Source organism: Cuculus canorus, chromosome 3, assembly GCF_017976375.1.
Source record: "Cuculus canorus isolate bCucCan1 chromosome 3, bCucCan1.pri, whole genome shotgun sequence".
Taxonomy (NCBI): domain Eukaryota; kingdom Metazoa; phylum Chordata; class Aves; order Cuculiformes; family Cuculidae; genus Cuculus; species Cuculus canorus.
Window position 1 is genome coordinate 92,020,272 of NC_071403.1, and position 16,676 is coordinate 92,036,947.

Here is a 16,676-nt window from a genome sequence, read left to right on the forward strand (position 1 = left end):
TGATGGCTTAGGACCATGTACTGTATGGGTCTCACGAATAGATCACATTCTCACCTCCTACAGCATATATAGAAATGAGAAAGAAACTACTCTGAGACCATCTCCCAGAGGAAAGCCACAAAAAGTGTTGCCTGCAGTAACAGGACTTGCCAGGGTATGGGTCTGGTGAGGGATCAGGCACAACTGGGCTGTGGGCTAACACCACTCCTGCCCAAAGCAGTACCTGCTCTGTACACACATGGCACAGCGCTGCTGCTCAGAGCAGTCAGCCAGAAGCCACATATCTATAAGCTAAGATATGTACTGCAGTGCCTGAGGGAAAAGCAATCTTCAGAGCAGACATGATCCATGCTCACCCTGAATGGCTGTTAAATCACCTCAGCCTGCACTGGACTGCATCAAGGTAACACGCACTAAAATCACACATTTATTTGGGTTTTGCAGGGATTAAGCTGAGCCAGAGCTGAGAATTGCCTACACCAGAACACCTACGCCATATGAAAGCAACACCAGCACATAATTGAAATAATTTATTTACCACTAGAGCACCACAGACATACAATGTGTTAAAATACAGAGTAATCGATCACCAAAGTACAACACAGCTTTCCTTTAAGTTCCTTTTTTTTTTTCTCCTTTAAACCACGCCAATCATACAATTGTATTGATGCTAAACACATAAAAAATGCTGTCCTATCCCACCCAGTTAAGTGCTAAGATTCCCACTCAGCCCCAGTCAACCCCTTGGGTCTGATCTTTCAAGGTGCTGAACACTTCCCACTGGTTCTCAGGGACATTGCTCAGTCAGTGGCAATTACCTCGTTGTGATAAAGCCTCTGGCACGAAGTCCTTCAGCTGTTGCAGACCCATCTAAACATCATTCGGAAGGGATTTACATCAGACCTGAGCAGTGCTTAGGACTCACATTACACCCCATTCTTATAGAGGGGAATTTCACCCATGAGTTCTGCACGTATAGGATCAGGCCTAACATCCTTGGTAATTAATGGGAAATACATGCCTACTAAACAAAAAAACAAACAAACAAATTGTAGGAGCTCTATAAAAGAGTATTTCAAATACTATCAGTGCATTTTGAGGAAAATAAAAAGAAAAAAAAAAAAAGGATTTGATCTTGGGGTCACAACTTAATAAGTTTTTATACTTAAATTTAGAGAAAAAATCCAAATACAACCCAAAACTTTCAGCTGCATCCAGCACATAGTGAGTGTGGTTGGACAAGTATGCTATCTCCTATTCCCCTTTTTCAAAGCTTCAAAAGCAGTTTTGAGCTGCATTTCCACAGCAGAGAATTGCAAAAATGTTAGTTTTTTAAAAAGTGTTCATCCTGTCTCCTTCCCTGACCAACAAAAATACAGTTCTTATACTGAACCTGATAAAACTAATTTTGCTGCCGTATACAATACAATCCAGAGTATTTACTACCCTGAGGAGTTTCACTGAGTTCAGTGCATCTTCTCACTGGAGTAGGTCTGGCTCAAGCAAGTGTTAGCAGGACAGGTTTTTCACTTGTTCATCTCAACTCACTAAATAAACCAGAAGTCTAACACACCTCCCCCTCTGTGCTGAGTCAACAGGTGAGATTAGATCGTCTGTGGGGTTACATTTCCACCTAGACAATAAGCACAGGCTCTACTAAAGTCCTGAGGAGCTATGTGTACAAGCTGCTGCGGTACTTCAGTTTTGCATCAGGTGTTCTGCTGAAGCCAAAGAAATTGCAGTTCTTAAAACTGAAGCTGACAACATCCAAGTTCAGGAGCGTCCTCCCGACATCGCTTGGGTCAATGCCAGAAAATGTCCTTGTCATCAAAGTAGTATGTTTCTAACACAGTTTTCCAGCTTTGCCATGCAAAACCATTCATCATATGAAGTGAACTGAACGCTCCTTCACGATTTTTTCACTAATGTAGGTTGGGGCTTTTTTAAAATTAAATACATGATGGGGAAATTAATTCTTTCTTTTTTTACTCCCTCTATAATAGTTAAACATGTAACAACAGTGAAATCCTAGGAACCGCATGTTCCTTTTTGCTTTTTTATTTTTCAAAATAAAACTCAATTGAAAGAAAATATTCGTAAACTCACAAAAATCAAGGGTCTGATCCTGCAAGTTCTTACACACACATCAATAGCCTAAAGGAGCCTGCCATGCCACTGAGAAATTTAAAGGCAAACCTCTGTTACCTGTAGCAGGATCAGTCTCATGGACTAACGGTGGGGACAAGCCCCCACAGCGTTCAAGACTGACACCTGACATCTGATCTCAAAGTGATCTCAGGCACGCCTCACTTGGGGCACTGCCATGGCAGATGCTTCCTACCAGCCTTCTGCATAGTGGTGAATGTCATTCTCTGCAAGGGTTTGCCTCAGCCAGGCTGGGACAACTCTTCTTGCAACAACTTGCTCCCTGCCCATCTGTTTAAATGTTTACAGCCCAAAGCACAAAAAGGTCTAGGAATCCAAACCACATTGCGATTCAAGCATTACAAACAGAGGTGACCGAGGGGGGAGGAGGCAGGGAGTTCATTTTGATTTATCCTTTTTATAAAACAGAAATACAAATGGAGTCAGGTAGCTTATGTCATAATGATGAACAATATACAAAGCACATGTATAGCAAATATGACAAAACATGTATTTGTAGTGCAAGTCAAAATATAGGGACTCTATTCATACTGGCCAGCTAGAGGGAAACACATGATTCTGAGTGATCAAAGAGCCCCAAATTCAAATTCAAACTCATGAGAGCTGACAGTATTACAGAGTACAAAAATATGGTGAAAATTTACATATTAAAGTACTTATTTTTTTTAATAGTTTACAAATAGAAATCTACAGATATGTTTCCAATTAAGCTGGCTTTTACTACCCACCTATTTTAATACTCTAGGTATGGTTACATATACCAAAAGAACAAAAAAAATCCCATAGCATAGCTATACAGCAACATATTAAGGTCTGAAGATTAGACCAGTACATGTTAAATATTTCACTGGTTTACTAAACTGACATTTTAAATCATTTACAGTAAAAAAAAAAAAAATCTTATAGACTTGTCTTTGAGACTGAAACAGAGTGTCCTTTATTAGTAAATTATTCAGTATTTAAAACAAGGGTTTGAGACCTTACAAGAAGCCTCTCTAGGCAGCTGGCATGAAAAATAAGGTATTTTAAAGGCAGAGTTTCTCAATAATGTAATAACTGATTTCTATTTTAATCAAACTAAACTAATCATTACTTTTCTGATTCTTTTGAGCTTGTCTTCCTTCAGGTTTTATATGTATTTCTGGCAGCTTATTTGGTCTCCACTTTGTCCACATTGGCTGTTTTTCTTTTTTCCAATGGCAATACAGAAATGTTCATTTGATAGTTTTCACACACAAATAAATAATGCACTGTTAACTCTACAACTAAGAGGAATGGGTAGGATGCCTATTGCATAACAATACAGAGAGATCAAGTAAGGCACCGGACAGTTACAGCAACTCCACTTCATGGGATTTTCCTGTTTCTTTCCTTTCACATAGTAACACTAACAAATTTCTTCCAGTGTTTATTTTTTAAAAGGCTTTTTTTTCCTTTAACTTTGCTTCTTGTCTATCTCACACTACGTTTAGGTGAAATGTAGGATAAAGGCCTTCAATGTTTTGCTTCAGATGCCAGTTTAAAAAAAAAAACAAAACAAACCAAACTTTCAAACAGTTCAGGCTAGTACCACTTTTCTTTTTTTCTTTTTTATTCTTTTAACACTGATGAACCTGGATTTTCAGTTTTCTTTCTTTCCTTCTCACTCTCTCTTTGTTTTTTTCCTTGTTTATTTTTTTTAATAGACACATGTCATGATGTTTCAGGGGTATCCTTTAGCTGCACTTGCAAGACTTTACAATCATGTTGGACAGCTGTTCAATTTTGGGTGTTTTGCCAATGTAGTAGAGGATGGTGAGGGGTTCCAAATCCTGGGACACGCAGCATGGAGAAGCAGAAGCTTCTGGATTTATGGTGTTATACAAGCTGAGTACCTAGAAGGAGAAAGGAAAAAAGGGAGATTAAGTCAGCTACCTCTGCCTTCCTGCCATTGCAGAGCAAATTCCTTTCTGCATCGCTTCCTCCCACAGCGCCTGAGAGAAAGCCCACTAAAAGCAGTATGAAGATTCCTGGATTTTAATATTTTTTATGCTTCTCCAGTTCAATCTCGTGACACGATCTGCCTGAGTTCCTTAAGGTTTTATCCACACAGTCTCGCATCTCAAAACAGATAGTTGCCTGTAGCCTGCCTTGAAAGCATAGCCCTTTAAATCAACGTGCGCCCTGTATTGATATGGAAAGAAGAAATGGAAAGGTTTTGATCTATGTGGTCAGATTGTCATTTGCTGTTACAGGATTTTGGCTTTACACGTGCACCAAAGGGAGAAAACAGTCTTTCAGTGCATGAACACTCTTCTGCCTTTCCTCCCTCGCTACATTTTACTAAGTCCATTAATGCCACCCTGCAAGCACCAGGACTCAAGCAGCAGCTACTCCTGTTGAGAATCAGCTGCGGTGAAGTTAGCAGCACTGATGTTTTATGTCACATTGGATTCATATGCATGGTTCTCTGCAAGGGAAGTATGTAGGGCTACCCACTGATGATGCATAGGTATTTCTGAGGATGCCATTAATGTGTTAGCCAAACACCAAGTGACCTTTTCCTAGAACTTCAACACAACATTTGCAGCTCAGAGACACAGACGATCTGTTCAGGACAGCAACACTAACTACTTTATTAAGCAACTTCTGACTCCTTGGGCAACTATCCAAACCACATATTTGTGACCATGACAGTTATTCTTCCTTTCCTTTAAAAACAAGTGCTGTTCCAAACTGTGTACACTACTACTCCATACCAGCATGGAAACACACTTACCTTATTTATATCTCTGCCTGCTGACATTGCTAATAGTACAACGCCACAGCCAGTGACAACTGTGAAGAATATCTATACCTGGGTCTGTAAGTTCAGGAAGAATACGCTATCATGGCTTTACAGAGCAAAGGCAAAGCAAGCTTCCCCCTGGATATGAATAATTCTCCTTGCTGGCTGATGTCTATCTGGTATATCTGGTATTTTAAGGGAGGCTTGAAAAAGGAGAGACATCATTCTCAGTATGGACCTGAGGGTGAAATTCTTACTTCATGACAACTGCGATGCAAATGCCTGCCTCTTGCATTTACTGTCTAGATATCCTTATTGACAGCTGAGAGAAATAAGTACTTCACAACAGACTACTACTCATCCTAAGGCAGTCGGCTATAATGCCACAACTAATCTCTAAAATAAAAAGTGCCATCTCAGATAACTATCAGTTCTTCGGCCCTCCAGACACAAGGTTCCTCCTTCACACATAAATTTTCAAAGTACCAAGAATAAATGAATCTTTTGGAAAGAAGCACATCTATCAGTACATTTTCATGAAATTCAGCATGGTAGTGTATCAGTATCAACGAAAAATGGCAGATCACAGAAGTAGGTGATAATTAGGTGGTATGACTCAGGCCTTTTGTTACTCTGATAGTGCCTCTCTCAGTGCCTTTGCTGACTGACCATGCCATCTCTCACTCATGCTCTATAATGAAAGGTCCCTTCCAGGCAGCCTCCCAAAGCTACATCACTCTCATACTCACCATGAGCATTTGATCCATCCATCCATCCATCTGTCATACTGAGGAACACATTAAAAAAAAATCTCTGGGCCAATACATTCCTACTCCTTCAACACTACTTTAAGACCATGTGCGAGTCCCTCTATAGGGCCACATTTCATCATCTTTAGTTATTGAGATAATTATTAGAAGCTTTAGGCATTGGTATTGATGTCGGCCCCAGAAACATATTTCACCCTGCAGTTATAAAATACAAGCTGAAAATTAGCAAGATCATTACTTACTCTGCTGTGCTGAGTATCTGAGCTCCATAAATATGGGCAGGCTCCTGCACAGAAATTAGCATGATATCCTTTAGGTTCATGAATCCATTTCCAGCCAAGATCCCTCTTGAAGTCAATATAAAGTGGACGCAGACAGCAATTATCCTGCACATTTCTGGGAAACAGAATACAGATGACACACTGGTTATAATAAAGACAAAACAGGGAATAAAAATAATCCATCTGCTTGCTCCCTGAATGATGCTTTACAGGGAGGAAGGTCTGAGTCCCAAAAATTCACAACCAAATCACATCACCAATAGATTATACTGTAACTGAAATTAGGTGCTTAGACATGGCAGGACCTGTTTATACAGACAAAGCTAACAGTTTCCCTGGAGGCCGAGTAAGTATTTTCTCCAGATCCTACTGAGTGGCATCTCTGAGTAGATAAGCAAAGTGGAAGAGATAATTTTGCTGTAATTATGGGGCTGATGGGTTTGGGAATCATCCCAAATGGAACTCAGCCTCTGCTTTCTAAGGCCACAGCCTTCCTCATCTGTCACTGTCTCTGCGGGATTGGAGACTGCTGGGCAGATAACTACTGCACACAGACCCCATGGGTCTGCAAATGAGGGTCTGTGTGCTGTGTAAATGCCAGCTGTGAAGAAATATGATAAGCAACTGCATTACACCTCATAGACAGGTACTACTATGTAAGTATACTAAATGTAGATGCATAATTACCTAAAACAATAGGCAGCATCTAGAGCACGCTTCTTCCGCCGACTGGGCTGTTGCGACTCAAGTCTGTAGGAGGGTAATAACATTAGCAGAAGATGTGGGGTCTTCCCACCGTATTTTTTCCTATTGGACTTTAAAGCTTTCACATCACCACTGGAATATGTGTAGTCATCAATACCTTTAAAAAATACATTTTGGTGATAAACATTGTGTTGTTTTTTCTTCACAAATTAAATAAACCATCTCTTTAAAAAAAAATCTCTCAGAAACTGAGGAATGACAGTGTCAGCTGAGCATGTATACTGAGGAAGTGGGGGCAAATTTCAACCCCAAATCCCTAAGATATTCACCGCTCTCATGTTATCTATTTTATCAAGCCTCCCCTTGCCCCTTTCACAGCCATTTATGTCATTTCAGTACATTTACTGGAACTGTTGAAATGAGTAACAGAAAAGATTGCTTCAGCCACTGCATCTGCATGCTTACTTTCAAATGCCCCAAGCAGTGACGCTTTTTTCACTTCTCTTAGGGCAGTATTCACATCTTTTAACGGTTATGAACATTTGAAAACCTTGTAAGACTATTAAAGCTGCTCTGGATACTTCACCTGCATTTCTACTCCTTGCTTCCATTTCATGAGTTTTCTCTATCACATTTATCTCTTTTGACATTTATAAGTTCTCTATCTCCCATTGCCAACATATCTGCTAATTTTTCCCAGAAAGTCAGTTATTCTAGTTCCTGCTTTTTCATGCCAAAGGCATTGATTAAAATATTTCTTATTTACGTGGCACTCAATGACCTCACATTTGGTATTTTCTCTTGAAACACTAACTCCCTTAATAGCTTTTTATCATAGCAATAGCACAGGCAAAAGACTTAGGACTCCTTTCCTAGGAGTCCAAACAGCTCATGTTATGCCTGTTTCTAAGATCCTTTTGAAAATTAACCTCCTGAACCAGATAATACCACCTAAAAAGATACACTTTTCTTTTTGTAACATTTGCAATTGCAGTGATCAAATATCATACCAACATTTTTTTAAATACACACAATGACGCTAGTCATATATACTACATGTATAGTATATATATTTTACTTACAGAAAAAATTATAAAGCAGTGAAACAATGGTTAAAGAAACTTAATACTTAACAAGGAATATAGCCAAATCCTTGGAAAACAAAGGAACCAAATAATGATACACTTTAATAAATGAGAATTGTATAAACAGAATTTGTGTTTGTTCTAATATAGCCATAGTCTTATATATACCGGTGGCTAATAACTATACCATAGTCAATTAAATAACATTATCCTTTTTGAAACACAAACTTGAATGGCTTAAAACCACAATGGAGCTTACGTGGCCTTGATACATTTACTCTGTATCACCTTGCCTGCTGTCCATAAGCACATATATATATAACTCTAACTACAAAGTTTATTTTTTAATGCCCATTTAATCTAATCTTTAAGTTTTTACCAAGCTGTCAGCATAAAAAGTACTTTGTGTAACTGATATACAAATATATTACAATAAATTCTACATGCCAGTGTGTGTGTGTATGTATATATTGATAATCAACGTTAACCAATATAGCTCTGTTGACCTCATCTGAGAATCAGACTTCCACTGCTGGAAGTAGAAACATATAGACAGGCACACCACTCCTGTTTCTTCACCCCACAATGTACTGGCAGCAAAACACTGTAGGACATTTATACAAGTCTGGCACCTATTGCTCAGCTCTTCCCAAAGCAAATGGTACCATTACTTAGAGTAATTCAAAATATTACTGATATGACCAGGAAAAAAATTAAAAAAGGAGCTGGAGCTATTTCATGTGCCTGAAGAGCTGGAAGTATGCGGGCAGGTACTTACAAAGACTGGGTCCCCCTTCACTCAGTGAGGACAAAGGACTGTGCTTCTGTAAGCAAAGCGGCCAACTGTTACCTTACCTGTACTTTGGAAATTTTCTGTGACTATTGTTTAACACTCATAAAATGTACCATGCTCACATGCAAGCAGTTTTCATGTGAGCCAAACATCATCCTAATTTGACCTTCCAGCAGTGGCCTTTTCTACTGAGCCTGAACCATTGCAGTGCTACAATGGACAGCAGTCAAAGGGTTTATTTTGAAAACATTCAGCAAGTTTTCTCATGACTATTAAACTATCGATGGTCTACTGTGCATCAGTCTTTCCCACATCCAAATTTGTATGTATATCTCATGGTGCAAATTGTAACACAGACACTTAAGGGCATCAGAGCTGCATGCTGGAATAAAGACAGCTTATTCATGCCATATAGTGCTGGAATAATTTGGCTGATACAGTTTTACCCTTGTGTCTTCAATACCATTTCCTATCATCTGAGAATCTAGATTCTCAAATGAGCAAGTTTTCAATCAGCTGAATGCTGATAAGTACCAATATATTTTTAGAAGTTTTTTTCTTTCATTACCTGCAAATCTTGCTTCAAGCTCCTCACTTTTATTTGGGATGATATAATTATTGGAAGGCACAAAGGTGCAGCACGGACAATGTAAGCTTATCTTAAATCCAAGGTTCCTGTCTGAAAAACATAGAAGTGGAGTTGAATTTTACACGTGGAACGACCCTGAAATACTGCTGAGTTAATGGAGGAGCAGCTGGGGCAGGACTGAAGGCAAAGGGCACTTGTTGTCACCTCTGTGATGGAGCCACTCATGTACAGCCTCAGTGACATCAAAAGACAACCATTCTCCTTCAGCTCTTGTTTTAACTACTTTGCTGTCAATGTAGCGCTGTCCTGGTGATGATAATTCTTTAGATTTTAGAACCTACAAGAAATAAAAAATATGATTGCCTACAAGTTAACATTTACCTGTTTTTTTACTAAAATGGGACATCAACATTACAAAAGAGCAGAAGGAACTATCACAGCTCAAACTTCGATGCAGCAGATGTATATTTAAGTATATTTTCAGAAAGAATTTTTTTAAGGTGTGCAGGGAGAGGAAGGCAATACAAAAACACCCTAATGAAATCAGCTTATGCTCCCAAGCAAAACATGCCATCACATAGTTCTTCCTAAGAGAAATCACGCAGAAAAACAACCCAAAAAATTTGTACTGCAACACAAGTGGTCAAGAGATCAGAATAACCTGAATATCAAAAAAAGGCTATTTTATCTTCTTCAGTAATACTTACACTGGTAGATAAGATGCTAAATTAAAGCCTGTAAAATATAGTCTGTCCACTGAAGATATACTGCTCACCCATAACTAATCTTTATGATATTGCCTTATTAATGCTTGCAGCTTTCCCTCTGACTTCAGGAAATGGATGTACATTAAACAGAAAAAATGTTATTGTCCATACAGGTAACCTGCAGGCATGTAGAGACAGCTAGATGCGAAACGTGGCCACACACGAATTTGTGCAAGAGGTGATGCTGCTTCCATCCAATCTCTAACGCCAGCTGTATTTGTATTTGTGTCAAAAGTTCCAGCAAAGCTTGCTACTGGACATGCAATAAAAAAATACCTGTACAAGAGGAACTCTAGACCCTCCCTTTCAAGACACAGCAGCACATGCCCAGAATTTCAAGTGCCCACAGTCTTCCTCTTATCTAAACAATTCAATGACCGCCTTCCCACACAAGCATAGCTTGCTACAATTTACCCTAACTCTAGGATGAAAACAACCAGACTTCTGGCTGCTAATAGGTTTCTGGTTTCCTGGTTATTACTATGCTGATAGTTTTGTGACTCAGGAAGCTGGAATACCATGCAACATTAAGACAACCCCAATCAATATACCACAACACAGCACCATTTTGCAACTTTTGGCAGGGCAGCAGTGTGACTTCATATATTGTTTTGGTTTCTTCCTCTATTTAACCATCCAAGTCCATTTCCAAATGAATAACTGACAACATCCCATTGTTTCCTCCTGTTTTCTCAGCCCAGACCAACCTGACATTTAGCAAACACTGCCGGAATAAAACTAAAGTGACACTGCATAATACATGTCAAGAAAAATGTTTCAAAAGAGGTATGAAATTATATCATGATAAAATCAGGCTTTTCATAATTAAACAGAAAAGTAGGCTTGAAAAGGCCACATTCTGTCCATTATGTAGAGTCTCCCTATTTATTTCAAGGGAGTGATGGACCTTTCTAAGGCCAACAGTGCAGTTTCCACAATAACATTTGTCTTATGTGAAGAACAGCAGCATGACTCTTTGCTTTCTTTCTGATCAACATATTTAGTAAAAAATGACACGAGAAAATGTTGGTCCAGGTCCAGAAAACTACCATGCACCCCTAGCAGGCGATGCTGAGTTCTCCAGTAGAAAGCGAGGGCACTCAAATATTCAACATTAGGATCCCTTTTTAGAATGCAACCTTCAAACAAAGTGTTTGAACAGCTGTTTACAGAGAGTCTGGCAGCAGCAAGGGGACTACCATTGCTCAGAAGTGTCAGAGGGATGAGAGAATCAGTAATCAATGCTGGGAAAGTCCCAGAGACGTATAACTTTGCCTTCCCTTTGGTCTTTATCAGGTCAACTCAAGTGTTTCTGAGGATGTAATGCAGCTGTCATTCTGCAAAGATGCACTGGGGTGGGGGTAGGGGAGAAGCAAATGGGATACAAGAACTTGGCTCATTTCTCTTCCTTTCTGCACACTCATGTCTTTCCAAAGACTGCATACTTCAGTTTTGGCAGTGATGTAAAGATCTAAAAGTGAGAAATGTGCCCAAAGCAATCTCCTGATATTAACTATAATTGGTCTTAGATGTGTTCTGAAGCCTCAGCTGTGCCTTGGTATCCAAAATAAAATGTCTTTATCCCAACCCTATTGCTACCGAAAGATAAACCTGAGGGTTGGCAATGTGTACCTGGCATGAAAGGCATTTGTAAAAGTAAAAGAAATCATCACTGCATGTATCCAATGGTACAAAGAACATCCATGATCAATGATGAACTGAATGACAAGAAAAGGTTGATTGAAAGGTAGGACAAGAAAAGGTTTCAAAACTGTAGGACACCGTGGGACATGATGGACACCAGATCAGAAGAGCTAGATATTAGCCATACCATCTCTCATATCTGAAACCTACAGCTTCTCTCCCTGTTGTTTATGCTGCATCAGGAGGAAAATTACAAAGAATGACCTAAAAAGTCACCAACGAAGTACGGCATGATTTTCACAACTGATATAATGGGCAGTAATGGTTCTTCAGTGAAAGGCTTTTAAGTGATAAGCACGTCTGATTCAATCTCCTTCTCGTAGGTGAAGTATCTTCATAGTATTAGGGTGATGTATAATCTCAACAACCGGCTTGTTTGTCAGCATAAACGATCTTCTAGTGCCACCATTTCCAGTTTTCCCTTTTTGTTTTGGTTACATCATTGATGTGTGGAAAGCTGATGGATGATAAAACCCTGTGGGCTGAATCCTCAGCCTACTTCCTCCCACAAAATAACCCGATGAAGGACTCTTCTTTTCCTACACTGCATGGTGTTTCCATCCACACTGAAGCCATTCCGCTCCACACGGTGGTAAACAAAGTGGCTTCTTTGTAGGAATCAATCAGAAATTTTTACAGCTACAATATGTTTTCAAATGAGTCTTCCAGATATTATAACAAGAGACAAGCATTTTAGGGTTTCTCTGCCACTTTCCCCCTTTGGTTTGCTTCTTTGCACTATAGTTCCAGTCTAACCTTCCTCATGAGGAACATAGCTTTTTCTTCCACCCTCAAGCCTACATTCCCATTGAAAAACTTCTCTCAGTACTTCCTACGCTTTCTTCCTCCTAGATCAACTAGTTCTGTTGCAAAAAGAAGAAAAGCCTTTTTGGGGCCTTGCAGCTTTTGTGCTTGAAAGCTTTTCTACTTCTTCCAACTATACTGATTGGTCTTAGAAGAAATATTACACCTCAACCTATAAACGTTGCCTTGCCTTGCCTATAAGCACTGTCTTACCTTTATACTTAGCCCATTGCAACCACATCAAACACAGTTATCAGAAATGTTAACTGCACAACTTGTATCTGCAGGACCTTAATGCAGGCCTTAAAAGTAGAAGGCCTTTGTGCATAAGAGTTTTCAGTGCACTAGAATTACTAACAGAAGACAAGAAAATTAAAAATGAGAGAAGGAAGATTAATTTAAACTTCCCCTTTAATCCTTTCTAATTTCCTTCTGGCACCTTGTCCAGATGCTCCCTTTTAAAGAGGCAGACAGATTTTGGTATGTCAATGGGTCATGACATGGATGGCTAGAGCTTTCGCAGTGGGGGAGTGCTGTACATCACCACCTGCATGTAGAGATGACAGGTTCAATCATTTGCATGAGTAGAAGACAGTTTCCACCCACACAACCTCATTCACTCACCAGTGACACATTTAAACACCTGCACGCACAAGTAGCTGACAATGCACAACTGCATGCATGCAGGTGTGAGCACGCACGTCTTCACATACACATGAGTGAAAGCTCAAAATCAAAAATCTCAAAAATCAGGTTGTGCAAAATCTCTGCAGGTTCTAAACATGGGAATGTTCTTCAAGACATATCTGTTTATTTGGTCTCACTTTCAAGAGAGTGATAATAAAATACTGCCTTTTCTAATAAGGTATTACATTACATGGGGAACAAATGCACATGGCCACATAATGTGGGGATGAGCTGAATAGGCAGAAGTCACGGGAGAGTAAACAGTTAAAACGCTTGTAAATCCCTTGTTGACAAAGTATCTTGCACATTTGAGCCCTGCCTTCTAGCTATCATTTTCCAAGGGCACTGCTAACCTTCCCCTCGTCCGATTTTCTTCTATTCTGACTCTTCTCATAAACACCTGGGGAATAAATTATCTTACAACTACCCATGATGGATCTCTAGATATCACATACATGCAGCTACTGCCAGCAGACTAAGGCAAAACAAACACATGAATATACGAATATTGCAGTTAATTGCAGGAAAGGGCTCATGAAGCAGACAGATGCAAACAAAGCATTGTTCTTGCTTGCACAGCTACACATGTTTAGGAAGCCGACTTGGGGTTCCCTGGGATGACAACACTCACATGCCAGCCTCATCAGGCCTGCCAGATTTCTGCTGTTTTATAAATCCTGTTGAAGCCTGCCCTTTTGCAAAGACATTCTGCTCAGACTTCAGGGAGAGACCCTATGCTCTGCTGGCAGGGATTTGTCCTCCACTTGTGTTAGAGGAAGCTGGACCACGATGCAGTCTTGGAAGCCTATCTCAAACCACCATGCATTCAGCAGTGAAAAGGTTTAGTTTTGTCACAAACTGGTTTCAGAAGAATGGACAAGAGAGTTTCCAGAAAACAATGATCTCTAAACCGCTTCCTCCACCTGCTATGCTTGTTTTTCAGATCAAATGGAGAGTATCAACTGATATATATTTTTTTTTAAGATTTAAGTATCAAGTAGCCAAAATCTTCATTAATGTACTGGAGAATGAAACTGTTTATTTCTATGCACGTGTTTATGCTCCCAAGTAACTAATATACAGTTTTGAGTATAAAAATAAAGACAAGGATTGTCTTAGCATGTATTTTATGAACTGTGAAGTGCAGTTTGAACACTATATAATTCATGGTAACAAACAAAGCAGAATGTTTGCATAACTAGCAGAAACATGGCTTCCTTAAAAAACACGGCATATCAGAGGCTGATACAAGCACAGCAGCAGCATTCACCATCAGTGTAATTATACTGCTCCAAAACCAAAAAACCTCTAAACCCCAAGATTCTGTTAATAGAAACATAACTATTTTGCTCAAATTTTCCTTTGCCTACTCTCTGTCTCATATATAAAGGCAGCTAAAGCAAGGAATAACTGAATGAACACGTTGGTGTATATATTCTAGACAATAACCACTGAGACTAGACGCCAGAACAGCCTGACTTCATGACTCATGACAAACATGAAAAGAAAAAAACTAACAGAAAGACACACTGGTTCTTACAAATAATGAGAGCTCCAGACCAACAACTTGCTTAGTGTATTTCAGATTTGATGGTCTGGACAATAACTACTTCTAGTCTCCTATAATTACTACAGTTATATGCAGAAGAATAAGGAAATTACAATTAAGTGCAATTTACAGTGGAACAGTTTTGGCTAATAAATTCATCACCTCCCCAGCAAGCAAACACACAAATAAAAAACTCAATGTGGTTCGGCAGTGATGATACACAGGCTGATGCATCAATGACATACATCTACCACAGCGAAGAAAACCCTAGGCACACATCAAAGGCCAAACAACAAGGGCATTTTATAGCTGGATTTGAGAATTACAGTCAACAACTGCTAGGAAATATTTCTGGCAACTTACAGTTTCTTAAAACAAGTTGATGAATTTTCAAAACATAATAATAAGATCAGGCTGAGAGAGTTGGGGTTGTTCACCCTGGAGAAGGCTCCTGGTAGAACCTATAGTGACCTTCCAGTACCTGAAGGGGCTACTAAGAAAGCTGGGGAAGGACTTTTGACAAAGGCATGTAGTGATAGGACTAGGGGGAATTGCTATAAATTGGAGAGGGGAAGATTCAGACTGGACATAAGGAGAAAATTCTTTGAAGTGAGAGTGGTGAGGCACTGGAACAGGTTGCTCAGGGAAGCCTGTAGATGCCCCATCTCTGGAAGTGTTCAAGGCCAGGTCGACTGGGGCCTTGAGCAGCTTGATGTAGTGGGAAGTGTTCTTGCCCATGGCAGGGGGTTTGAAATTATATAATCTTTAAGGTCCCTTCCAGCTCAAACCATTCTATGATTCTATGGCCACTTTAAAAATATCTATCCTTTCTGCTGCACTGCCCTGGAATTTGGGATGGTCACTGCTGTCAACCAACATGGGTTCTGCAGTTGCTGAATAGCAGTAAATATGGAATTACCTTGTGAAAAACTGCTATTAATGCGTTTTTCCTCTCCACTTGTTCTGGACTGTCTGATCTCCCTGACACCTACTTCCTTCCCTGCTCTGTCATGTCGGACTCCTGCGATGTTCTTCTGTATTACATCTTGGCAGGCTCAGTAATCTTTCTCTTACTTATCAGTCATTATCAATGGTTTCCACTGGAACTTCAAGGGACTTTTAAAATAATGGAAATAACTTGACATGTATTTGTAAGCTCAAAGTAAATAAGCCAAAACAATTAGATCCAGTGGTAAATGATATGCTAATGCTGGTTAACATCAGAGCAGAGATAAATTCAGATATGCACAACAACATGGCTGAAAACTGTCGTTTGGGATAACCTCTTCTGAACCTGCAGGGGACTCCAGCCTAACCTTCTGCAGTGGAATAACCAGATACACAAGGTCTGCATATGCAGCCACATGGTGGTTCCCAAGTTCTTACGTACTATTCACCCTACTAAAAGATTCACTTGCCTCCTGGTTGCAGATTTCAAAGGTCTCCTCAGACAGCTCTCAGGGACTTCATCTAGCACTCTCTGAAGCTTAAAGATAAAAAATGACCATGCTAATTCTCAATCTTTTCTCACTTCCTGGTTGAGTTTGAGGTCTTTGATCTTGCCTTGGACACGAAGATAAGCAAACCCTTAATTCTACTGCAAACCTTTCCAGTTTCTTACTCATTATATGTGGAAACATATGTTGTAAAGTGCATAGCCTTCATACAGTACCTTTTGCCAGATAGTTGGGAATTTACTGGCAAGTACAGTCTTAGCTTCTTATCACCACTAGTGCAAGAGACTGACTGTATTTTTTCAAAAATTATCAGTGAGAATTTTAAAGCTCTTCTTGCAGCCCCTTCTGCAAAAGAGTGATTCAGATTCTGCCTTCAGTCCTAAAGAGTTAAAAGGGCTTTACAGCCCCCCTGCTAACCAATGGAAGTCTTTCCATTACTTGCAAAGGTCTCTGAATCAGGCTCAAACCAAGGGCAAAATCTTTAGAGACTATTATATGAGATGCAGAGTTCCTGCCAAAATACAAAGGTATGGAGTACTTGCCAAAGTTTTA

At 39.6% G+C, this 16,676-nt stretch overlaps 1 protein-coding gene across 2 annotated transcripts in view; it reads right to left on the minus strand.

The window, feature by feature from the left end:
- Window positions 1–509: 509 nt before the first annotated feature.
- The window catches only part of TGFB2 (transforming growth factor beta 2), a 67,809-nt gene continuing 51,642 nt past the window's right edge, over window positions 510–16,676 (minus strand). For both annotated transcript variants that reach the window (XM_054063447.1, XM_009567189.2), the window contains 5 exons: window positions 9,361–9,493; window positions 9,136–9,246; window positions 6,672–6,846; window positions 5,946–6,099; window positions 510–4,040 (listed from right to left, as the gene is read on the minus strand). In XM_054063447.1, coding sequence (XP_053919422.1) covers window positions 3,882–4,040; window positions 5,946–6,099; window positions 6,672–6,846; window positions 9,136–9,246; window positions 9,361–9,493 — 732 coding nt within the window. In that variant the 3' untranslated portion in view covers window positions 510–3,881. The remainder of the gene's footprint in view (window positions 4,041–5,945; window positions 6,100–6,671; window positions 6,847–9,135; window positions 9,247–9,360; window positions 9,494–16,676) is intronic.